Source organism: Poecilia mexicana, unplaced genomic scaffold (assembly GCF_051168715.1).
Source record: "Poecilia mexicana isolate PSO_F unplaced genomic scaffold, ASM5116871v1 scaffold_11, whole genome shotgun sequence".
Taxonomy (NCBI): Eukaryota; Metazoa; Chordata; class Actinopteri; order Cyprinodontiformes; family Poeciliidae; genus Poecilia; species Poecilia mexicana.
In genome coordinates, this window is record NW_028263380.1 from 14,204,771 (window position 1) to 14,231,204 (window position 26,434).

At 40.5% G+C, this 26,434-nt stretch overlaps 2 protein-coding genes across 6 annotated transcripts in view; both read right to left on the minus strand.

The window, feature by feature from the left end:
* znf704 (zinc finger protein 704) overlaps nucleotides 1-4,198 on the minus strand; it is a 63,470-nt gene extending 59,272 nt beyond the window's left edge. For both annotated transcript variants that reach the window (XM_014997436.2, XM_014997435.2), the window contains exon 1: nucleotides 3,382-4,198. In XM_014997436.2, coding sequence (XP_014852922.2) covers nucleotides 3,382-3,642 — 261 coding nt within the window. In that variant the 5' untranslated portion in view covers nucleotides 3,643-4,198. The remainder of the gene's footprint in view (nucleotides 1-3,381) is intronic.
* Nucleotides 4,199-6,293: 2,095 nt separating this feature from the next.
* The window catches only part of pag1 (phosphoprotein membrane anchor with glycosphingolipid microdomains 1), a 58,145-nt gene continuing 38,004 nt past the window's right edge, over nucleotides 6,294-26,434 (minus strand). For 3 of the 4 annotated variants that reach the window (XM_014997438.2, XM_088010252.1, XM_088010253.1), the window contains 8 exons: nucleotides 25,941-25,977; nucleotides 23,929-24,160; nucleotides 21,565-21,622; nucleotides 18,665-18,761; nucleotides 17,476-17,645; nucleotides 16,878-17,309; nucleotides 9,910-9,966; nucleotides 6,294-9,328 (listed from right to left, as the gene is read on the minus strand). In XM_014997438.2, coding sequence (XP_014852924.2) covers nucleotides 8,987-9,328; nucleotides 9,910-9,966; nucleotides 16,878-17,309; nucleotides 17,476-17,645; nucleotides 18,665-18,761; nucleotides 21,565-21,622; nucleotides 23,929-24,116 — 1,344 coding nt within the window. In that variant the 5' untranslated portion in view covers nucleotides 24,117-24,160; nucleotides 25,941-25,977 and the 3' untranslated portion in view covers nucleotides 6,294-8,986. The remainder of the gene's footprint in view (nucleotides 9,329-9,909; nucleotides 9,967-16,877; nucleotides 17,310-17,475; nucleotides 17,646-18,664; nucleotides 18,762-21,564; nucleotides 21,623-23,928; nucleotides 24,161-25,940; nucleotides 25,978-26,434) is intronic. The other variant, XM_088010254.1, reaches the window with a different exon arrangement.

Genomic DNA, 26,434 nt, shown 5'->3' on the forward strand with positions numbered 1-26,434 from the left:
TTGGACTTGATATCTTATTCAAGGTAAGACTGAGTCTAGCAGCAAAACAACCTAGTCAGCAACATATATATACTTATAAAAAAAGATTCAAATATCTGTGCTTCAAAGAAAGTTAAAGAAGCATCCAGAGGAACCGTGAAAGGCTGGCACTGGCGAGCATTTATTGTTTTTGTAGGTTGAGCTGTTTAAAAGTAAAATATTTATTTGTTGGAATTTACAAGGCAGTATGATCTTTCTTAAATGAATTTGTATTTTAGACATTCTTAGCAAATGCGTAGTGGAGATTGTTTAATAAGTGTATTACAAACAACAGCTACTTGGACTTAAGGTGCAAGGCTGAGCACATTCAGAAAGCACAGTAGGTTTCTCACCTTATGACTCCAGTGAGAAATTTAAAAAGATTGTACTTTTTTTTTTTTTTAGATCAGCCACATGCCTGTATGGATAACTGTCTTCAAGTGGATGACATTCAACACAACTGTCTGGGACAGTTTAGGCCTCCCCAGCAAGTTTGTCCCAAAATCAAGACCACAAGACGCTAAAAGAAATCTCTGAAAATCCTCAAAAGTCATCATGGGGCTTACAGCAGGTTCTTGCTAATGTTTATATGAAAGTGCATGTCAATAAAATCTGGCCAGGCCAGCTCACCTTCATAGATAAAAATGAAAATCAGAAAACGCTCTCTGTGATGGATTTAGCTCTACCCATCACCACGAAAACTACATCTAATATGCAAGTAACAACAGAGTTTTATCAGATAATTGTGATGCATAATAAATATGAAAAAAAAAAATGTACTCATTCACACCCACGTTTGTTCACACTGGTTTTCATCCTGATGTTGTTCAACCAACCAATTAAGACAGCCAGCGCTAGAATGCCTGGGACCTCAGCGTCAGAACAAAAGAGTCACTCAGCCTCTGTCAACAATCGTTGACTCCTGCGCTGGCGGACGCTTAACACAAAATCAAGCTGGTCTTTTTTTTTTACTGAGCATCAAGAAAAATCGTTGTTGCTTGAGGTACAAAACATACTTTTGCAAGTAAACGAGTCAACAAGTGGCACCCAGTTTACCCACCAGCCCCCCTAAAAAAAAAAAAAAAAAAAAAGAGAGGGCATTCATTTGCAGGACTGGGCTTGCTGCCAAGCATCCAGATTCTTTGGGGCATGCCACCCGTTGCCAACCTGAGGGTGCCTGCTTTATTGGCTGTGCAGCTGCTTCTGCTCAAACGAGGCTGCAAGCTCTCAAAAACAGGACCCAATCCAAGTTTTCGAGAAGTTTGGGGCTTAGGAATAACACACACCAGAGGGAAATTGCAGCCATACCACACTCTGATGCACACCATAGGCAGCACGGAGCCACACATGGAGCTACACACACTGCACGGGCAGACTCCTCCTACTCCTCGCTTTATGGCTTGTTTTCGACCTCGGTGGGAATTGAGTCGTGCTGAAAGAGACTTGACCATTGTGCAGCCAGCCTCAGCTGCACTCTGCCTGCACTGGTGGCTGTAGCGCTGCAGCGCAACAGCTTTTGTTTCCACAAAACTGCAATGAAAATGAACAAAGTATGAATAAAAAAAAAAAAAAGAAAAAAAAAAACAAGGCAAACATCTGGCGATGTCTCCAAGGTTATATCAAGATCTTAAAAATAAGGGGTTTTGTAAAGAGTTAAGTTGGTAATGGATTTATAAGCGTTTGCAACAGAGGGTCTGGAATCTAAATGCTGCTACCGATAGTCAAAACTGTGAGGAAATAAAAGTGACCACAGGTTTCCTTTTTGCTGCAGAAATAGAATGCATGTTACTTCATCTGTGACACCAAAATCGGACATAAACAAACACGAGGAGGGAAAAAAAAAAATTCAATCTGAGTGAAAAAAAAAAAAAAATAGCTGTTTACTCAGTCTTACTCATTCCTCAGTACCTCCCTTACTGTAAGGACAGCATAACACGAGCTTGCCCCGTAACAGAAAACACTCAACTGGCTTCTCCTGCTCACACACTCTTTATCGTTCAAGTTTTGCCATTAGATAAGCATCGTTGCCTCACATTTGGATATTTTAAGACGGAATTGCAATGTAGCTGCATGCTAACCTGACGTCATGACATCCCATTCACAGCGTTTATATTTTTATGTAGACGACATCGCTCACTACTCAGAGCAACACGCCCTATGGGAGACCCCAGTCCAGTTTTCTATTGTTCATAATGCAGGTCCTCTCAGTAGGGAGATGGACAGTGTTGTGCCCACTGAAAACAATGAAAAAAAAAAGTGACTGTGATTATAAGTTAAGGGGAACTTCAGTGTCCTGCAGGAAATCTGTATTGAATTTGATAATCTCAGCCACAGAATTGAAAATACTTAAGAGTTAATGTACCCCGTGCAGAAATTATTTTAAAAAGCAGCTTGAGCCCTGAAATCTGTATTTTATGTAAACACACAAAAAAGCATCTTTACTATTATTTTATTTTATTGTAGAGATGCACAAATCAATAATTACCTGGCCAATCCCAATTTTTCGGTATCAATTCAGATGATGACAAATTGGCTTTTTTCACTAAATAAAATGTGATGTATTGATAATTTTGATGCATTCAGTCTAAGGGGAAAACATCAGATTTTTTTCAGCATGATCCCTGGTCAAAGTAACATTGGCCAATTCTAATCTCTGACTCAAGAGCATCTTTACTTTTTTGTTATTCAACTGTTGTTGAGACCAGAAAAGGGCGCAATTCAAGCAAGAACCTGCGGTCTATCATTAAAAAAAAAAGTCTAATTATTTACAGAGCAAATTCAAAAAAACTGCAAGTTTCCCCAAAGTGCTTAACAAAAATAAAAGAGCATTATGCTTGCAAAAGCTATAAAGTCAGTGATTACTCTGTATACTAAATGAATGAATGTGCCAATACGACGCAAATTCGACGAAAATATGCATTTAAATGGTGCATGCACAAAATTGCATGCGATTATTGTTCAGTGCAAAATTGTACAACGAGTTCCTCACGTCGGTCCAAAACGCTGCAGCTGCAGTCAGAGCGTGTTTGTTTCCTTCATATTACCCACCCTCCAGCCCACATAAACATTGCGCAGGCCCCATCAAGCCCTCTTTGTCCCATATATGTGTCATCGCCAAATGTCATGACAGCACATTATTTGATAAAATATGCAACAAAACGGATCTATTCTATATTTTGACTGATGCATGTTTGGTTTTAACCGACTAAATTTGCAGAGAGCGGCATTGGTGGCTGACACCGTTAAATCCGCTCCGTGCAGGAAGCGGTTAAACGCTGCAAAACACCGCACAACAACAGTGAAGCGCAGCCCGCCGGTCGGGGCCCTTTCCGTCCTTAAACATATAGAGAGGCAGACACACACCTTCAGGCTGGACTTGAGCGGTCCTTTGGCCGCCGTGTGGTTGGATCCAGCGGCTATCTCCTCCTCGGAGAACTCCTTCAGGCTTCCGTCCTGCAGGAGCACGGTGTACACGCTGCGCCGGGGTCCAGCGGCGGACGCGTCCCTGTTTTCCTGCTTGACAGCCTGAACCACTCCTGTCACCGGGGCACCGTCCCCAGTCGGGCTCGTCGCATAAACGCGGCTGCCAAGGATCGACCGCTTCACCAGGCGCCTGGTGTGCATCTCCGCCGAGTGTGTCGCCGTAGTCAGAGCGCTCCCCGCAGGAACTTTAATTCATTAAACGTCGAAACACGGCCGGCGGTGAACAAAACGTCGGGAATGGCACAAGACCGCAGCGGGTAGACTACGCGCTCCAACAACCTCTACGAAAATGTTGGAAAGCGACAACATACTCGGTGGGGGAGGCAAAAACTTCCGAACTGCGTCCCGAATGCAGGGGACTCAAGCCGCAGAACTTTGAATTAGCACCGTACGGCATAAACACGAACCATTCGCTACCAAACAGCCTCCACATCTAACCGGCTACCAATCTTCCTCCGTTTCGACCCGTTTGTTTTCCCCACTGCTCCCAGCGAGCTGCGAGGGGGGCGGCGGAAAAACGCGGAGTGATCACAACCTTCTGAAGCCGTAACAACATTCGTTCACGATTAAACAAAATGGCGACACAATCAAGTCAAAAGGTCCCGGACAAAGGCAGGCGACTCGTAATACGTCGAATTATTTTATTCTGCTCTGCAAAACACATCGCCGACCTGCTTCAAGTGTCGAAAATGATAAAGACAATACCGTTTGATGACTCTGGCTCCGACTGTGGTCTAAATCCAGTCCGTTCTTTGCTCCGACCGAGCGGGGCCTTTACCGGCGGATCGCTGCCTGTAAACATGTGCGGTCCGGCAGCCAAGACGGGCTGCAATTGGACGACGAAGCACACGCCTCCACAAGCCCCCTCCGCTCCCCCTTTTCCTGCAAAGGAGGGTAATGCAACTCTTGAAGGGTGCTCCATTCAAAACAATGACGCAAGGATGGAAAGGAAACGAGATGGGAGGGTGGATGGAAGATGGAAAGTGGGAAAAAGGGGATATTTAGGCTACAAGAAAAAAAAAAATCATAGACCAGACAGACAAGCTTTATTCCTTAACCTAGTTATGGATGGATGTGTGACCTACTTTTAAAGTACCATGGGAGTCGTAAATTACTGTGATCTGGTTGAAATATAAAATGGAGTGTATGAGGATGTATTAGTGAGTCAACCAGTGGTGGTTCGGCCCCCCCGGCCCCTCTCAAACTCCACCACCAACAGCCTATTTCTTTTCACACAGATTAAAGTTTACACTAATTCAGAAAGTTTGTAGACAAGAAAAAGAACTTCCAACCAGACAAGAATGATTCAAACACTGTCCAGTCTAAAAACTGAAATGCTTTTTCTTCTTTTCCATTTCTGCTAATCACCAACTACCACTGATAGAGAATGCCAAGATATACATTATTAGCATGCACTGCTAATACTCCTTGGCAATACCAGAAGCCAGAGGAGGCGCTGCATGGGAAAGTATGACACTCTCTCCATGATCATGATCATTTTGTGAAGTTGTAATAATTGTTGAACTTGAGGGCAAAGTAAATATGTGCTAAAATGACCCAGTCAGCCCAGATGTCAAGCCAATTAATAATTCTTGGAAAGTCTGAGCTTGAGATAACGTGGAAAGAAAATGGCCAAAGATGCTTGTTTCCAGACTTGCACATGTAATTGCAGCGAACGATGGTTCTATGAAGTCTTGACTCAAGTGCACTACATACAAACACATGCCACACTTTTCAGATTTTTCAGAAAAATGTCAATAACTACGCATCATGTTTCCACTTTACAATTATACACTACTTTGTGTTGGTCAATCACACAAAATCATTTTAAAATACATGGAAACTTGTGGTGTGCAAGGATGCTAGGCACTGGACGAGAATGTTATAAATTTTTCGTTTGGAAAACCTGGAATGGTTAGACTTATGTACTTCAATATCACTTCATCTACTGTGTATTTATCGTCGAATCCAAAATGTCTGTTTCTTTGTCAAAAATCCTGCATAGTCTAAAGCTCATTGCGAGTGCTCCTCAGAATAAAACATTTTAAAAAATCACAAATTTCATTTCATTGTTTAATAGAAGACTTCATGTGATAAAATATTTACTTGTAAAGACTGGAAACTTGATGTGGCGCAGGAGCAGATGTGACAGTAACTGCCAAAATGGGCTTTGCCCTTTGATCAAAGGCGGGTGTCACTACAGAGTTGTCTGCTGCCTATTCGGGAGGAACAAACGGCCTCATTAGGGGAGGACTAGAGCTAAAGAAAAGACATCAGAGGGAGGGGTGCACTTCTGTAAACCTCAACTAGACCCACCCTCCTTGCAGGGGAAAATCTGTGTTTATATGACCAGGATAGGAGGAGAAGGCGCAGAAGTGAGTTTAGGTCTACTAATATATGTTGTCCTGATTAGATTTGGCACTAAAACGTCTCCATTTGGCATTTCCTTAGAGGTCCTTTATAGCATTCTGAGAACAACATTAAATCTGATTACCCGATATGTAGCTACGTTACTGCATAGGGAAGCAATGCCCTCAAATATTTGCTCTTCTTACACAGGAGGGTATAAATAACACTCACCATTACGTTCTTGTTGAAATGTGTACTTTCTTACTGGTCTTTATCTGTAGAGCACCGGGGGCAAAATGCACAGACTCGTTCAAAGACCAAACATTAGGAGAAGAATATTTAAAAATGTGCATCATTTAAGAATCGATTACCAGTCAGAACAGGCCGACTGTGTGCGCTTAAAACACAAACAAGCTCCATCATGTCTCATGAAACAAACTAGCTGGAGATACTGTAACACTTTAATATTTGGATGTGGGTGGAAACAGATGACAGTAATTTTCTGCAAGGGGAGTATACTGTGGCAAAGAGGGATACAAAAAATACAGCAAAATTACAACCAAGTAAACATACTTAAAGACTTTTTTTTTTTTTTTTTTTCAAATTTAAGTACCAAACTCATCTTTCAATGCTTGTACCAAAATAATTGTACCACGTCACTCACATCTGATTAGTTGCCACTTTGTTACAATCAACTAAAAAAAAAAAAAAAAAAACAAGACGGACATTCATAATTGCTCTTAAATAAAAAAATATTGACATTTCACAAATAGGTACAATATTACATAGCATTTCCTGTGAATAACAGTTGGTTAAAATAGTGCTTTTACTATATACACACCTTGGCTGGCATTTCGTCAGTACAAGCTGTTGAGTAGATGGGTCTAAAATGCATCATGTGTTCAAAGCTTACACTTACAAACCTTCTGAATTCATTGGCACCCAAATTAAAGATGTGTCAAAAGACTTAAAAATAAATGCATCTTATAATGGAGTAGCATAATCACACACACACAAAAATAATAATAATAATTCAGCCTTTAATTTGAGAACATTTGATCAGTTAAGGAAAAAAAACATTTAAGTAGTAATTATTTGGCTTATAAAAAAATATTGTAAAATGTCCCATTAGATTTACAAATAGTGAAACTGATTCATTTTTAATGTATACGTTACTAAATTTAATCACATTATTTGGAGTCTTACTTAAACCTGTGATATTTATTAAAATAGCAATGTAAAATAATACTAAAATATTAATAGAGGGAAATTCTACACCGTTCAAAACACATTTGTAGATATTTTTTGTGGTTTTACAACATTTTGGACATTGGAGTAAAAAAAAAAATCTCACTAGTTTGATTTCATTAGCAGTGTGATCATCCACAGATCCTAAAAATCACAATGCTGAAGTTTGATTCAGAGATGTGGTAAAGGACAATTTCACATTTTTTCTGACAACGTAGATCACCTATGTTTTAAAAATGTATAACTCCTTGTAAACCCAGATTGCATTATATTACGCTGAACATAGATTCTGGAAAGCAGCTTGTGATCTTATGCAATTTGCAAAAATTTCAATCAGCTGGCCCTGTAGTCCTGGGGTATCAAAAACCACATAAATGTGAAATTATTGATCTAAAACCTTCTAAACGGTAATAAGGTGAAACTGCTCTTTTTTTACTTTCTGGACAAACATTTAAATAAGGGTTCTGTCACCGACATAAAACCATATGAACGATAAAAAAAGACGCCTGAAGCCTAAATTTCTATGTGGCAAATCAAAGATAAATGTATACAGGACTAATTTGTCAGACATTCTGAGGTTTCGTCTTTTAGATAATAAAACAAATCTGGAAACTTATTTCCCAGATAGGTTTCCAGATTTTTCTTTCTAGTCCAAGTCAAAAATATATTTACGCTTTTCAATACTGTGAAGAAAGTGTTTATCTTGTCACACACACACACTGTAATTAAGGTGGTAAGACGTATATTCAAAACACATTTTTGTGAAAATTTCAGAGTGGAGTTATGCTCCTTAAATACAAATTAATATATTTTTAAGGCTTTGTGCAGGTCTTCATTAGAGGTGCTAATAAATGTTGAAGGTGCTTTAAAAACTGAACTGTGGTGATGGTTTCTGTAGTACCATTAAAATAATTCAAGTGCTTTGAAGCAAGATGAAGACTGTCCCTTGTACCAAAAAGATAAAAACCTGTTAAAGAATACATTTAGGCAAGTGTGTTTCGTCATTTAAACACATAAGTACTTCAAAGTTTGCGAAAGCTGACATCTTGACAATAAAATGAAAGGAACACGTACCGAAGTGGCATCAAACCCTCTGTTAACTTTCATTTAGTATCTCAATGAAAACGCAAGAAACTTCTATAAAATCCTCTCACAGCACAGTCAGAAACATTTCACAATTACACAATAATAAACATATTCAAATAAATACAATATGATTTGTACAAAACCTGTTGCTGTGGGCCCTAAAGTTTATAGAAAGGTCAAAATGCACTATGAAACTCTAAAGCTCAAATGAAAAACAAATTTTTTTCCTTCGCAGTGACTGTTTCCAACCTTTCAAATGTCAAGCCCGCTAAAGAAGGTAGCAGTCTCAGTTTCATCTAATTGACTCTTTTTCCGCTAGAAACCCTTTCACAGGAACATCTAGTGAGAATGCACGGTGGAGGTGCTGCAAACTTGAAAGACGAAAGCCTAGAAATATGCTGCTTGATGCTTCAGTAAAATATGACAGTTATCTAGAAGCTTGAAAAACTAGCTGCTGCAGAGAAGCCATACAAATAATCTAACCTTCACATAATACAGTTAGTGAATGACTTTTATGCAAGTTATATGGCACTAGATCAATATCTCGTTTTCTTTTTTTCCCCCTCTTTCTGTTGACCAGAATATGTTGCGATTATTTTTAACAACCCAGAGTTTTTAAGGCCTGCCAGTACCGATGTCTCGCTCTGGTTGATAAGTGACGTTCAGATATGATAAGCCGTACCTAAGCTGCAAAGAAGATGTACACTCGATAAGGAAACTGTGAGAAGCAGTTTGCATCAAAGGCATCCCGAACAGCTGCTTCAAAGTGCTACTGTAAAGATGCGACGCCGAGGCAGTCGACTCAAAGACGGGACATCTCCGGACTGAGGCCCAGCTCTCCCACGCTCTCGTAGTCGGGCTCCGGCTTGCCGTTCCCGGCTCCGTGATCGTCATCGGAGCTACTAGTCTTTGGGATGCGGATCGATTCATAGCCGGGATCTGAGCTGTCCATCGGGGGCTCTTCGCCCGCCTGGGGCTCGTCGGGTTGAGAGTAGATGTCGTGAACCGTGGCGTAGAGGTCGCTGGAGGACGAGTTCGGGACAATACCTTTGATCTCTGCGATGCTGCTGTAGTCGTGCTCTTTGTCGTCCTCGCTAAAAGCCTGGTTGCAGTTCGTCTTATTAACAGTAGAGTACAGCGGTGACTGAAACGAGGAAAAAAAAAAAAGAAAGAAAGGAACATTAAAGACATGACAATATGATACTTTATAGGGGTTCAAGAACCGGAGACAAGACAAGGTTTTAGAAATATTTTCTGGACAAACTCCAATTTTCTTATATTTCTTTCTTTCTTTTTTTTTTTTTACAGTCTAAGTTTCAAAAATCATAAACTGTGGTTGAAACGATCTGTAAATGAGTCCACATTTGACTAGTTCATATAAAGTTGTTTTTAAGCTAATCTAATACTATGGTAGTCCTAAGGGAAAAGTCTCCAATTTTGTTTTTCTAAAAATAAAAATAGGGTTTAATGAATCAGAAACTGTGTTTTAAGACAAGAGTCCCAACCTACCTGGGGTAAATTGATCTGGTACTGGAGAACTCTTTGAGATTTGATCAATCTGAGTATTTCAGATTTTGAACGAGAGACGACCAAATGCTGTTCAGACTGATTTAATCATTAGCACTTCAGATTGTTGGTGGATTACTATTCAAACATTTAGAGAGCGCTGCTGTCTCGGATCAGGAAACATGCAGGTTTGGGAATAAGCGAGTTGCACACACTTACTTCGTTGTCTGATTGTGGGTGGTCTTCAAATTCCGGTGGAGGAGACAGGGAAGTTAACTGTGGAGAAATACAGAGAAACAGATTCAGAACAGCCACCCCAAAGAGGCTTTTAGTAACATTTTGCTCACTTCTGATACGAAGGTGTTGGTCATTTCACCTCCTTGCCATTTTGCACTTTGGCAGATTCAACTTTTTGAAACAACAATGTTTTCAAAATAGACTGTTGTAAAGCTAAAAACTTTTGATACTGACTTTTGTTAAGACAAAAAAGTTTTCAGACTGCTCTTCTGGAACACAAACGTTTTGCGTCCAACTTCTGTGGGGTAAAAAAAAAGAAGAAAAAAAAAGGTTTTTGGTACAGATTTTTTTCTAAACATTTTTGGAACAAGGTTTTCATACCCAACTTTTGAAACATACCAGCTTTCCACAAGCAAAAGTTTTGCATTTGATAAGTAGTAACCTCACACTGGGTGATTCATACTGACTGTGAGTCAATTTGTACACACATGAAAGTTTCATACTACTTTGATTTAAGTAATCAATAATCTGCTAACAGTTTACTGCAGGAAAAAAAGTGGTTATGGTGCTTCACTACAAATTGACCTAGGGGAATCTTATTATTATTTTCTTCTTTAATTGAGCCAAATGCTTAAGACACGGTTATGAAACGATTTGTTTACAGGCACAAAATGAAAGTAGGTTGGGCTGAAATGCCAATGTGGAGACAAAATAAGGGCATCACCTGCTGAAAGGGAGAATTGATCCGCAGCCTCCTTAGAAAGGATTAAAAGTAGCCGACTGCAACAACAAAAAGCCAACTAAGACATTCCCCAACAACTTTGAAGGAACACAATTAAGGAAGAGTTGCACTTCTTATTGAGCTGCATTAATAAAACATGCTATTAAGATATCGACCACTTCTGAAAAATGCATACTCTGGTAAAAAAAAAAAAAAAAAAAAATCTGTATGAATGCCTTGGAACGCTCTGGAGCCGATCGATGGTGAAATTCTAAACTAACCCCTCTGGTGTAAGTCGAAAACATGTTCTGCATCTTCTGCGATACATTCGAAACTAATGTTGTATATAACCACCCATTCATTAAAAAAAAAATATTGAGTTAAAGTCAATAGGGAGCGACAGGGAGAGGGATGCTTTTTCTGCACGCCCTCTGTCCATTTTGTCTTATGATCGATGAGGTAGCCATTAATCAACCAAACCCATCAGACGGAGCACTTCAGGAGAACTAACAAGGATCCCGATACACACACCGGCATTCCCTAAGTAGCTTACATCATGCGGAAAGAGAAACAAAAACAAAGCTTTTTGTGTGGACACTTAAATTAGGTCCTCGGCTGGAGTTCCCAAGGTTAAAGCTGATGGATGCTGAGGTGCAGCCCTTTGTTTTAGTTACGTCCACCTCTTTGCTCGGACCACACGCCAACATGCAGGACACAACCTGCGCACAGAGTTCATCCATCAAACTGTCCAGCCCAGCTGTACGTCTTAGTGTCTTCACGTGTGTTTCTTCCCCGGTGCGTGAAAATCAATACGACTACTTTATGGATGCCACGTATTTGGGGACATGATTACTTTTATAGATCCGACCTGAGCTCAACAACGCAGCAGACGCCTTTGTCATTTCACTTTAATTAGCCAGCCAATTAGGCAGGATGCCCCCGGGGGCGACATATTTATAGAAAAACAAGGATGCAGGCGACTCTTGGCCCAGTCAGTACAGCCTTGACGTGCGTCTCAGAGTGAAATAGTCCTCAAAACTTTATGCTAATCAAAGTGGACATTTAATCTTGAAGTAAAATCTGGTTTGTATACAGACTACAACAAATGTATATATACATGCATATGTAGAAACTATAAAAGCACACAAAGAAGTTTGTCTTTCGCCAGCTCAAAATGAGACCGACACCTAACCGATAAATATTTTGACGGCCAACAATAAAATGTGGCGTGCTTGTGTGTGAGAGCAGATTAGGCGTATGCGTTGATGTTCCGTGCATGTAGGAGCTTTAATAACACACAAGGCGTGCAGGAAAGGCTTTTGCGGTAAGCTGATTACAACCTCCTCATGTGATGGACGGCCCAGGTGTCGGCGTGTCAGTCATGAGCGACGTACTTGTTGACAGACGCACACATCAATCAGTTTGAGCGCATTAGGCTGAGCGTGTATGTGGTCACTCAGGAGGAAAGACCTAAGAAAGCTTGGGTGATACAGAAAGGATAAATTACATCTCGCAGCAAATACGTTTTCCATGTTAGAATGACTCCGTTTCGCGACAGGTCCACAGCAGTGCTGAATGATGAATAGATCACTGTTTTCCTGGACTGCATCCCAAATGTATAACCTGGCAGCCCTCCAGCGGGGTCAAATTCATTTCCTGCCTCTCACATTACATGCCCACAGGCATCAAGCCGCTGCAAACATGTGCTGCTGTTGTATATGACAGTTCAATAAATGCTCACCTTTGCAGCTTTATAGAAACTGAAGCTGCTTGGGAGTGTTTTTCCCCGTTTGCACCAATTCATACAGCAAATCCATTAGTGTGTGCAGTAAACAGTAAGTATATATGGTATAGTGCATGCTGCACAGTTACTGGCACCTCTAGAAGAGATGCGTAAAAAAGTTAAATACATCTCTTTACTGTGCTAGCACACATTTCTTGAAGAGTTGAGAAAAAAAAACTACTTTGTTTATGTGCATTTATCTTCTAGATTTCATGTTATGAAATCTTAAGAAAAAAAAATCACTTGTACAATAAAGCAAGGGCTCTTAGATAATTTGTATTCAGACAGTCTCTCTATATCATCCAGTATCCTCTCCTTTGCCCTCTTCTAATTGGCCATATATTTTTTTTATCTGTATCTGAATGAATTACCCAATAAAAACACATTTCAGTTCAGTAGTAGATCCATGTATTAGATTACCAAGGCCCACAGCATCACAGATCATCTGCTGTACTTAACAGCTGCAATGAGGTGATGTGCAGAGGGGGGAAAAAATAAATACATTTGTTTCACATTGGCGCCATCTGGATTGCAGATCAGAGCAGAAAATTTTCCATCATGCGTCTCAAACCGCTGGCTGGCAAATCGGCTGCATCTATCCGCTGTTACGGAGATGTTGCTGCATCTGCTTTCCAACAGTTAAAACTATTTATTGTACTGACTGATCACAAACTTAAGCAAATTGCTATTTACTTTCCATTTTCTTACTAATGAGGCCTAACTTTAATATGTCCTTTTGTCTTTCCAATTTTGAAGAGTCCTCTGAAAGAAATCAATAAGTCCTGACTTGCTAAATGTTTCTAATCACTCTGATCAACCAAAAAAAAAAAGAAAAAAGACATATGTATTTAAATATTGTTTTAGTTATATTGATTTTAATTGTTGGCAGAGTCAATAAATGTAGAACCGATAATTTAGTAAACCATAATTATTTCTGGGCAACACTGAATAAATGAACACAAATTAAAGGTTAGATTAAAATATAAATAAATTCAGAGCAAGACTACCCTGCTGAATTAAAAACATACATTTATTTAAGGGGTTTTTGTTCATTTCTGCATAGAGTGCTGATAAATGAGGTTGGCCCGTCTCTGTTCAGCAGAGCAGCCGCCTGATCGGAGGGCTTTTCTTAAAATATTTACATAAAGACGTTGCAGTGTTTTCACAGATGATTTGTGCGTCAGCGTGTCTGCGTGTAAGAGGACCCAGACAGATAAGGAGTTCCTATGGCCCGGATCATAAATCATGAAAGTCTAGGTAACTGACAGCGACGGGGTCCGAGGAGCCGGTCACCAACTCTCACAAAGACGCAAGAATACCCGGTTCTGACAAGACAAATGGCAGTCGGCATCCTGGTCATACACCACAGGGAGCGGTAAACAGCCACTGTTAACCTTACGTTAGCCCCGAGGCGTCTACGCAGCAGAATATATGTAAACACACACGCTGTGCTGTCTGCGTGTGAGATATTAGGGGGATGGGAGAAGCAAAACACATGTGGCTGTAGCCATTTGTTAGTGGTTGGATGAAAGATAATATTTGTAGTTATGCGTGTGTATGTGTGTACATGCTGTTGCCAGTATTTTTAGAAGAATAGAGATATACAGAAGGTTGCTAGATCAGGGTGCATCACTGGTAAAGGAGAGGGATCATTTCCTGCCATCTAACGATTAACACATTGACTTCCACATGATAATAAACAGACAAACGTTGGAAAAAATACCCATAAAACAACTTATGTATATCATATATAAAGCTTAGGATAGATGATGCAATCATTAGGTGTTCTTTAAACTCTAACCTGCTGACAGACTTAATAGATTTAATGCCTTTTTTCTAAGATACGAGTTAATTTGCATTATTTCCACTGCTGCATATGGAGTACTTTTTAAAATGAATTTAATAATGCTGATCAACTGATCAAGGGGGAAACTGGTTGATTACAATTTTTACTTAAAGATACATCAAAGAATAATAAACTATTTTTTTCCACTCTGACAATAATGGCCATTAGATTGAGAAAACAATAATAACGTTACAAACAAGCCACCAGCAACAAACTAATAAACCTGATAAATGCATATGAAAATCTTGGTAAATAATAATAAAAAAGCTTACACAAATGGTCATAAAATGGATTTTTTGAACCACACCGGGCAATATCTTTGAGAAAAACTGTGCTGCTACTGACAATAGAGAGGCCGCATAGGCAGCTGGGGGCAACACAGGGGGAGCGGTGACACATTTTAGATGTTCAGAGGAGGAATTAAATTAGATGACAGACTGCCATATTACTGATTACTGCGATGTTTCCCACCTCTCAGCAGGAGCCGAGGGAATGGGGGGGGGGAAAACACCTACAAACTAGGTCTAACAAACAAGCTGCAAAATATCACTGCATCAAAGAGCACGAGTGAAACTGACTGTATATACAGTATTGACTCTATGTAGGTTTAATGTGAACCTCAAACATGCTGTAATACATTTTTAAAATGTTAGAAGACTGTATTCCTGTTTCTCTCTACAACTTCAGAACATGGATGGATAGCAGAACAACATATAGGAGGATTTTTATTTTGAGCTGTTTCAACATTTACATTTAAAGAAAAAAAACAAGTTTGAAGATTAAATTCAAGGTAAAAGTCTTGAATTTTACCTTGAATGCATAAACATTTGATTTATGCACTGGGGGCATAAATCAAATGTTTTATAATTTCTATGGAGAATAACATTTAGACTGCATGGACTACACACTCATCAAAATAAACTAGTTATATAATATAGATATACACATGATTTTTCTCCCCCTCCAAAAAAAACAATGCTGGTGCAGGGTGGGTCTCTATTGTTTTTATATAGCAAACCTTTAACAGAAATCACCCTGTCTCTCTTTTTATGAAACTTATCCCAAGTTCATTCAGTTTTGATGCCTTCTTGACAAAGTATTGTAGGGTTTTATTTTTCCCCCAAAGGTTAGTTTCACAGCTAAAGCAGAAACAAATAAATGTAGCTTTTCTTTACAAACTGGCGAACCACATGATTCGTTTAAAACAGGGGAAGGGAAAGGAATGCGAATAAAGATGAAAGCAAACACGTATAACTTCAGAGAAGAGCTTTTAAATTAGAAAAGTTGCCTCATCAAGCAGTTTCTCTGTGATGAGCTTGTTAATGTGATGTGTTGTTGGCAGCTTCCTGAGAGTAGCTGTATTTTGCTCAGCTCCTGACACTACAGCGATGTTTATCGGTTTTCACTTCTTCAATCATCCCCATCTCTTCACCGCCACATCTCCCTCTCTCTCTCATATCTCCTTCCTCTTCAGTGTCATTTTTTCCTTATCATCCCACCATCTTCACTATTTTCGCTCGTTGCTGCAGAGGACTTCATCTGTATGCTGCTGCGTTTTCCTTCTTCACGTTTCTCGCTTTCTATCCTCCCATCTCTCACCCCGAACCCTTGACTCTTTCTCCTTAATGCCTTCCAATCCTTTCGGTGCCTTTCTGAGTAAATCTCACCATCGCCATCTCTATTTCATCTCTATTTCTCCTCCTGCTTTTCTAACTCCGGCTCCCGATTTTCATCTTCTCTTCGACATCATCAAAGTTCTTTGTTTCACTCTTTGTGCTCAGTGATGGTCATCCTGAAGGATACTGTCCTCAAAATAGTTGGAGTAATTTTTTTTTTATCTCAATGTGCAAAGGTATTCACACCTCTTGATTTGTTTTTCATATTTTCTTAACAACCACCAACTAAACTTCAATAAATGCCAAGTGCTGCATAACTGTATTGTCAAAATAAATTTATATATGGGTTGGAAACACGGAATCTGAAAAAAAAAAAAAAAAAAAAAAAACTGCATGCGTTTGTGTTCAGGTCCCTTTAAATGATAAATAAAATCTACCCCGAACAATTGCTGTCAGAAGTCACACAAGTAAAGAGTTCACCTTTAAAGACTCCAAAACATTTGAGATTTATGTGTTGGTTAATCCACCAGAAGGATTACAATCTTAAAATCCAGTCTGAGATTCAGTGGTTTGGATGAAATGATGGTGCAGTCTAAGGTTAGACATAAATTCAATCATGAGTCTGTGGTTAGACTTGGGAAAAGATTGGTTACTGAACTTCAGGTAGTCTGTGAAAAATGGGCTAAGTGAACCAAAAGGTGTTTAAAAAGCTTCGAGGCGACTAAATACAAATGCACACCACAATTTTTCAGATTGATATTTAAAAAAAAACAACAAAAAAAAAACAATGATAAGCTTCATGTGTCGTTCCATCACATAAAATCCAGAAAAAATACATTGGAGACTGAAATTGCTTTCTAATCTGACATAATATTTCAGGTGGTATTGATACTTTTGTAAAGCTCTGCTTATAAAAGTGACATATTTCAGTTTTCACCGTTGAAATGTAAAATCATCTTGCTTGGTGTGCAACAAATTCCTCACCTCTCCATTGTCCAGCCCAGACCCTTCCACGCCATTCATCACCGCTGGCTGGTTGTCGTTCTCGTCGAGAACCTTCTTCGGTACGGGCGGCGGCGGCTCCTCCTCCGGCTCCTCCGCAGATTTGCGTGAGGGAGCGGCGGCGTTATCGGAGCGCCTTTTGGCCTCCATGTCGGCGCTGTGTCGGCTCTTCTTTCGCAGGTCAACAGAGGCGTACTCGACCCCTTCGCTCAGCGGCACCCGCTCTGGGGTGCAGGGGCTGGGGTGGCCGTTGACGAGGGCGGGAGGTTGAGGTGGAGGCTCATCGGGGCTCGGCTGGACGGTACCGTTGGCGAGGTGAGGCTGCACCGAGGTGTCCTTGATCTCCTTGACGGTCTCGTAGAGAGAGTCCTCAACGCTGACGTCGCGGGATTCCACCTCCATCTCCTTCACCACCTGGATACCACAGAGGCAGACTTGTCACTTTGCTGTGTGAGTTTACAAAGCAACAAGTATTCTTCTGGGTTTCTCATTGTAACATCATTTAATTCACCAGTACTGACAAGAACATCCGACATCAGACGTAATAGAAACACAACGTAAGGTGACTTTAAATGCCGACCTCGTAAGTGCTATCTCCTGAGGCTGGGGGTCTGTCCTCCATGGGGGCACTGCCAGGAGGGAGGCTGGGAAGCTCTCGGTCCTGATGACACTTGGAGGACCTGAGCTCTGATTGGCTGGAGAGCAGCTCCTCGGACAACTGAGGGCTGGTGTCTTGTGTGTCTGAGAGGACTGTCGAAGGAAGAGACAGAGGCTACATTTTTGTTCTGTTGCATCTTGAATTTATTTCCCTTTTCGGTCACGTTACAACATACTTCAACGTACAGCAACCAGGCGTAACATTATGATCCTTAAAATGTGTGGGCCCCCTTCTGCAGACAAAACAGGACCCCCCCACTGAACCACCAAAAGGTGAGCTATTCTGTTAAGATTTTAGCAGTCAATCCTTAAACAGGGCTGTCAAACTCATTTCCATTTTGGCCTCATAAACAGCTATGGTGGGCCGGATTTAACCCCCCTGGCATCGAGTTTGTCACATGTGCTTTAAGTACTGTAAGCTACTAATAATGACGCATCTCTGCTTTGTTCATTCCCCCAAACTCTCAAACAACTTCCCTATCCCTGCTGGAGAACAGCATTCTCACAGCAAGATGCACGTTTTAAAACCCTAAATTTTAGTCTAATCTGAACCAAAGCACTTTTCACACGTTTACTGTTGCCAACATGGCTTGTGGAAAATTCCAGGGGAAGATCATGTTGGCTTTCTTTCTATAATTCAACAAGCTTTGCTATTCTTCCAAAACTAACAGATTTGTGTAGTGCACAACAACGGATTACCCTACCTGAGCTGTGGATCTCTGCAGCTCCACCAGAGCTGCAGATTAATGCTCTCTTTGCCTAGTCACTCAGTTAAGGTCAATGGTAATGTCTGGGTATGAAGTTTTGCTATTCTTTAGAGATATTAACGAATCTCTAAAGATTCTCTGAAGTGAAACAAAACACACTTTTTAGATGTTTAATTGTACAAAGATGTCTAAGAATAAATCATTTTCCTTCTACTTGTAAGCTGTGGTCTACACTTTCTTGGATTTATTATACACTTTGTTGTGTGTTGCTTTAATGTGAGAAAATGGGAAAAGATTTAAGAGGTATTAATACTTTTCCATAGATGTACCACTAAGCAACAGCATCCAGAAGTTGAACCGGAAACATGATGGCTCACAGCTCTGAGGCTAAATGTGTCTGCTTACTTGTACCGCTGGTCAGAGGACCGTTGTGAGAGCTGCTGACTGCTGCGTCAGTCACTGGACTGTCTACTGATTGGCTGACCATCTCCTTCTCCGACACCTGCACAACAAAGGATGAGATGTTTGTCACTGCAGAGAGAGCTCACCTCGCTGCGGAGCAAAAATCAATCGGGACTCGTCTCCACTCGGACAAAATGGTTGACTTTCACACATCTGCGCAATGCAGAATAAAGAGGAGCAGATCTCTACAAAGATTCTCCTGCTTTCTGGATATTTCGCTCATATTTGCAGCACTAATTCATTTTTTTCATGCTTCCCTGCCTTTTAATCTCCGCTTCTCTGAGCTATTCTGGTCACACTACTTTAAGTTCATTATCTAAACATTATTCATGCCTAATTAAGCATCCGTTTTCCTTGATTACCAAGAAAAGACTTCTATAGATAGTTAACATTCTCTGTTGGCATAAAAAACAAAGGAAAATTCTAACTTAATCAGGCGTGTTGCATGTATGGGGACTTGCGTTATGAGAAATTGTCGGCATCTGGCATGTTTTTAAAATAAACATGACAAAAGAAAATCTCAAATGGACACATTTTCTTTCATGTTTTTCTTTGATCTAAGATCAACTGTGCTAAGACAGCAACACTATGTCAAGAAGATTAGAAAAGTTCATCCAAGAAGGGTAAGCCACACAAAAATCTGTTGCCCTGCTTTACCAAACTTCCTTCCACAAAAGCCACAGCGACACTGAGCAATATCTCTGAAAGTGGCAAGTTGTCAGCGTTGCACAAGGACGCTCCAGCAGCTGAACATCCTGTTCTTCCACCTAAATACGAGCACCTTCCAGCAACATCATGCAGGCCTGTAAAACATCGACGTCTCTATTTAGCCTGCATGAAAAGTTTGCCTCCACCATTCCCAACTCCAAATCACAGTTGCAGATACGTACACCAATCATCACAGGATGTGGCATGCAGTTTTTTTTTAAAACAGAGATGAGATTTGTTAACATGCAGTTTGCTCAAGCTCTCTTGTTTCTGCAGTTCCTCAGTTAAAGAGTTCAGAAAATGTGAAAACATCACCAAAAGGTGTCAAGCTGGATGGTTCTTTGTTTAGGTTTGTTGTTTTCGTTCTGTGTGTGAAAGGAGGAGGACGCAAGAGAAGCTCTACATCCCCATCTAGTGGCCATACACTCCAACAGCTGCCGGTTTCAATGATGTAATGTTTTAACTGTTTTATAACCCCAATATTTTTCATGTGGTCTTGCCATTGTTTGTCCTCTTAAGACAAAAAACACTTTGACATTTTTTAAACAATCATGTTTTCCGTTACATCGCTACTAAAAGTCGTCCACAGCATTGCGTGAAAGAAAATGTCGTCGTCATGTCATGTTTTATTTGACCTCATAGTTATGGTCTGTTTCATCTCTTGTGTCTAATAGAACCGACTGCAGACTAAATGAAAGAGAAATCGCCCTTAGCGCAGTAACAGAGAACCTGCAAATATACTAAGAGTAAGAGGCATAAGAGAGATTCAATGCAGAGAGACTGCAGGTGACAGAGGAAACGCACGTCATGCTCACAGACAAAGACCCCCATTTACCCTGCCAGGCTTTGACATGGTCCGTCATACAAATGGGCACCTCTTGTAACAATCTGGCAAGCTGGTAAATTATGTTTGTGCACAAGGTTGGGGTAAAGAGGTAAAGATATCAATCAAATGCAAAAAAAGCACTCTGCTGGATGTTCTCACAGAGGACTGCATGCGACAGACCGATGCAGACGATAAAGCCACCGAATGAGAGACAATAAGAGAGCGAGAGGACGCAGTTCAGGATGTGAAAACTGGAGATTTGTCAGGTCCAACAGTGTTTTGATTACTGGGTTGTGACTATTCATGTATTTGGTAATTAGTATCCAATAACTGATGTAGTGTTAAAGAGAACACCATTTAATTATTAGTAGAGAAACAATTGCCCAAGGTCACCTTAATAAATACTCTGTATAGTTCTTTTCGGTCTCACAGAATTGAGAGACTTTGCAACAGTAAAGTAATTGATCTGGAAAATTCAGTGAAAGTTTACCCATGTTCTCTCTTCGTACTGTAGAGATTGACATGATTGCAGAAATGTTTCACAGTAATTTTGCCTTTAACTTTGGCTTCCTCTGTTTTTCTTCTTACTGAAAGTATATCTTATTGTGTTTGTCTTTAGCAACATCTCATTGGAAAAATAGACACTCGTGAAGTTATCACTGCTATTATTATGTTCTGATTTCTTTTTCATCCCATTGAAAGTAATCTTTGACCATTGTTTACAAATTTAGCTATGCTTCTTTTCGTGATTATAAAACTACTGTCTTTTCTATTGTTGTTCATATTGAAAGTGCTAGTTGAGTTTTCGGTATGTAGCCATATCTCTTTCAAGGAAGAAGTCATTGGCTACGCTTGAACTACTTTTAATTATGCTTCCTCTTTCTTGATTTTTCCCACAGAAAGTATTCTTTTCCTAGCATTTAGCTGTGTTTTCCACACTGAATGAAGCCCAGACAAAGCAATAAATGTCGTTAACCATCTCTCTTTCCATAGAAGAAACACCTGGTTTTTCAGACGGCCTGCTTCTGCTGGATGTTTTCTCCTGCTAAAAGGGAGTGTCACCAACATGCCAGCTCGAGACAGTCTCACTGCAAAGACAACAATCAGCTGGACCTTCTCAGACAAATATTCTTTAATCAAATTTTTTTTTTTTACCGGTTAGTTTTTTGTATTCAACTGAGCACAAAATACCTTAGTTTATTCTAATATGTTAAGAATGAGCAGGGAAAAGAGAAACACTGCTGCAAGAACAAAGATCACACTTAGTATTTGTACTAAAATGCAGTAAAAACCCTGTGATCCTACTTACTCCATTTACAAGGTTTTCTTGGTCTCCTGTAGTAGTGCCATTTATGACTTTCTTCTGCCTGAAAGAGAGAAGTATAAAAAAACAATAGAGGGATAAGTGCAGCGGATAACTGTGAGTTTCATTGTTTTGACTATCACACAAGATCAAATAACAGATTTGGTTTAAAAAGCTTCACCCTCTAAGGTGTACACTGCTAACCAGGAATGCAAGGACTTTGTCCTTCAGGTAAAAAAAAAAAAAAATACACCCTCTTTGTTCGCTTTGTAAGGTCCGCTGGTGCAATCTGATGCAATCCAGTGTAACAGACCTGCCAGGATTTTTTTTTAAATAAAGCCTGTGGGCTTCAGTCTGACATGGAGGGGCTCTGAGAACAGACAACAATGAATAGAGCAGGATAGGAATATGGAAAACCAAGAAACCTACATAACAATCAACTGGACACTAGGGCTGTTGTAAACGAATATTTTAGTAATCGAGTAATCTATCGATTATTCTTACGATTAATCGAGTAATCGGATAAAAAAAATTATAAAATGAAATATTGGTAAATCTGGCATAATACCGGTGTTACTATCAGATATCAATATCAGTCCAATTGTTCATATTTGAGCATCCCTAACAGTTGCTTTTTTGTAGTTTAGAAAACTAACCTGTAACAATAATAGCTCACTTTCTAAGTTAACCAGAAGAAAAGTTATAGAAAAATCTGAAATTATATTGAATTTAATAACAAAGAGGCAGGCTCACAAATATGCTTATAAAAAATGTCTACAATCCAGCTTTTAGTTTATGTATTCATCTTCAGTGAGTTTAATAGATTAATTAAACTCACCTTGCCACCTAACCTGTCACGCTTTGGGTTTGAAAATACGGGAAATGCCGCCTGGAGTGGGAGGAGAGGGCGAATGAACGAACGTAAGATGGGGTGGAGGGGAGGAAATAGACCAGCGGACTGACGAACCGTTAGACCGGGGGACGAACACGGGGGGAAGCAATACGGGATATTTACGACACCTTCACTGGTCACACTCAGAAACTCATCTACCAGCCATGTACGATGCGCTCCGCCACCCGTTTCTTCAGACCGGGATATGAAATGTATTGTGCGGTTCGTCGGTAAAGCTACATTTACACGGTAAGCATCAGCTACTCAGCCGCCCGCCCTGTTCAGGCTATCCGCTCACCTCAGCGCTCTTCCCGCCGTTCGCTTTCAACCAGCAGCCCCGGAGGAGAAATGCTGCCGTACTCCAGGCATTCCCCCAGTCATTTTAAGGATGCTTATTGGTTCCCCAAAAACGATAAAAAGTCGGGCATTATCATCAATCAATAAAATCCCCACGGGCCAATCTTGAAGATTGGACTTTATGCCGCTGAGACTTAGCTTTTGTCAACAACTCAGAGGCGGAAGTGAGAGCTCCGCGCAACGCAAATGAAGTCCCGGCCGGAATAAAACATTCCTAACTAATAAAACATAAATTAACGAAGCTTCGAGGCAGGTAAATTTTCCTCGAGGAATTTTAGTAATCGAGGTACTCGAATCATTCGAGGAATCGTTTCAGCCCTACTGGACACACATAGAAAAGAAAAAGGAAAACAAAAATATAACAGACATAGCCTAAAGAAAGCACATGTGTATCCCAATTCATCATGATTTCATCAAAAAGTTGATTTCAGTAATTCATTTGTGTAAATACGGAGCGTGTTTTTTTTAAAACAAAACATTGTATTACACATTGTCTCAGTATTAAAACCCTCTTTTATTTCTTTGATGTATTATTCACTAAATGTGGAGTTTTCACCACACTGTGCATGCTGTGAAGCTGCATAATATTTAATCTTCAATTTTTAACTGAATTAAAGAAATTAATTACATTCTCAATAATTTTCTGATTTATTCAGATGCACCAGTGAAGGTGTCCACTGCGCTGCTATGATTAACAGCAATTTGCTTCCAGAGGTCCGTATTGAGACATTTAAGCAGTTCAAAGGTCACACATTGAACGGCTAAAAAAAAAGGCATATATTCTTTGCAACAATACTAAAAGAGTTTGCAGTATTTCTGGTTAAAAATAAATGTAATAAACTTTTAATATGCGAGTGTATGAAATATGCTTCCTGTGAAGCTGTGACAAAGATTTAAACATCAGGCTTTGGTCAAAAGATGCAACTTACAGCACAAACTTGGAACTGAACCATTTGTTCTATCTAATCTGACTCATCCTGCAAACTTAAACATTTTTATAAATTCATTTCATCTTGCTTTCATCGGAGGTTATCAAGCGTCATTTCTGGCCTCAGAGTCATATTCCTGAACAACAGGAAAAGTGCAACAGAGGACTCGTGTTGTTGTGCGATGCGGCTCACCCCCGACAGCTGGCGCACAGCCCGAGCAGCACAGAGAGCAGCAACAAGCCGGTGACGATGCTGAGTGTGACGACCAACACCAGCTGCTCACTCTGCGGCCAGTACGCGGCGCCGGTGGCAGCTGCCGTCCCCGACCCAACAACTCCCGCCTCCGAAAGCCACCGCACTCCACTCAGCACCGGAGCCATGACACATCACACTGTGTGGGCAGAGGACATTGGACAGGTACCAGCTGGGAAAACACAAGCACAATACAAACACGGCTGAGTGCAAGTTCAGCTGGAGCCAGGTTCAAAAATCCCTTCCCCCCCCACAAATTGTTCAAACTGTGATGACTTGTTGCTTTGACCCAAAATAACCCAAAGATAAAAGAATGCAAAAGGAAAGTCAAATCTAGAAACCAGCAACTGTTTCCATAGCAACCATCAGATGCTATCTTAATGTTGACCAAACAAAGTTCAGAGACTTTTCCAAATGCTACTGGTATTTTTTTTCCTGCCAACACCAAATAAATATCTTCAATTTAATTGTTGTCGATTTCTAAAATACTCTGTGCTAAATTATGCTACTGTAAAAAAAAAAAAAAGAAAAAAGAGAGAAAAAGAAGAGAAGATCGTTACCAGAAGTGCCAAAAAGTGAGAAGGTGCAATGTCAGGCGGCTTTGTTGTAAAAGCCGAATCACACACAGAGCTGTTAAAGTTTGACCAAAAATATCAAACTTTTAAGAGTATCATTAACTTAAAACCCTGCCTGAAACGTTGACTCAAGTAAACTAAACCAACCTTGTTTGTTTCTATCTGTTTTGGAGACTATTAACTCATAATGTTTATAAAAGAAAAAGAAAACTTCGGATTTTAGATTTCCTTATTTTAAATCAAGTTGTTAAGGTTAAGGAGCGTTTTTGGCCACAGACAATACAAATGCGAATATATATAACACCGGAACCGTACGGGAAATTTACTACAACACACATAATTTTACTAAAACTTGAGTGTGGCTTGTGGCTCAGTTAACGAAAATATTTACAAAGATTAGTAAGACAAGACCAGAACACCAGACTATGGTGTTGTGGCTGCACAGACATAAGTTTAATCAAAAATGAAGACATTTTCAAGTCTTTCTTTGAAAGTGACCTTTTTTGAGGCTGAACCCCTCAGCTCATCACTTCAACTGCATGCTATATCTGGATATGACCAGCAGGTGGCAGGGGAGAGCAGAGAGCGGCTGCAGTGCAGTCTGCTGCAGTGACCCCCCTCTGTACAGAGCCTCCACAGCCAGCATGCGGGCTCTGCGCACAGCATCAGAAAGCTCCTCACGTCTCTGTCTAACAGCTAAAGTTAGGCTTCACTGACCTGATGGAACCCCCCGATGTTATCACAGATGATTCATGGGTGATGTGGAAAGTGGTGGTGGTGGGGGGGCACGGCAGGGGGAGGTGGTGGAAAATGTGTGAGCCTCAAGAAATGTCAAACAAAAATATGTGGAGAGGGGTGGTGATATGTAGCCCAGAGAGAGTGTGCTTTGTGGGTTCACAAGGGTGCAGAGACGCAAAGGAGGCCGATGAGCAAGGATTGAACAAAGTCAGGAGTGTTTGGTTTCCGCATATTTGCCTGCTTTGGCATTTTCATTCAACAACCTGCGAAGACAGCCACACCAGGGATGTTGCAAGGAAAACTGTAGAAATCCAGCTCTTTATTTTGCATGAGCCAAACTCCCGCCAGACAGCGTGTACAGAATGAACGCATGTTGTTCCAGGACTGAACAACTTCTTTGTCTCTGGCCGTCTTATGCTAATGTGTCCTGGGAGCGTAGGAGCTGTGGACTCAGTTCTACCAGGCGAGAAAGTTTTGTGTGCGTCTCGGGCTGAGCTGCAAGAAGCCAAGTTAAACTTCTTCCTCAAAGGACGTTGAGGAGAGGTTTCTGTTTTGGTTACAGGAGTCGAGTTTCTCTTGATATAAAACACACCGGGATTTCTGTGCGAGTGCCTGTCGAGGAGGAGAAAGCAGCCTTACCTCAACACTGTGGATGATTAGTCAGGGACGGCCTCGCCTGGAAGAGAGCAGATAAAAATTAGGAGGTAGGGGAAGGTTATTACCTCAGGGAGCAGGGATTGGCTTTTTGTGGGAGAGAGTATCAGTGACTGTAGACAGGAAAGCCGTGTAAGTCGGGGGGTAATGAGGGAATTTGTGAGCAAATTCAGGTCAGGCTGGCTGAAAGCTCTAGTTTGCACACACAGGTGCATCTCTGAAACATGATTTTCTTTCAGTAATCCAATATGAAATGGTAAATTTAGATGCATATTTATTACACACACTTGATTCTTGTCCTGTGTGAATTTTGATGGTCATAGTTTACAGCTAACAGGAAATCAAAACCAACTTTTCTTTGCATAAGACACACAAAAAAAGGGGTTTTAATACAGAAACGTTATGGCCATGTTATGACCTACACAATCCTGTGGGAGAATGCTGACTCGACAACCTCTGCAAGAACAGTAAAGTCATAG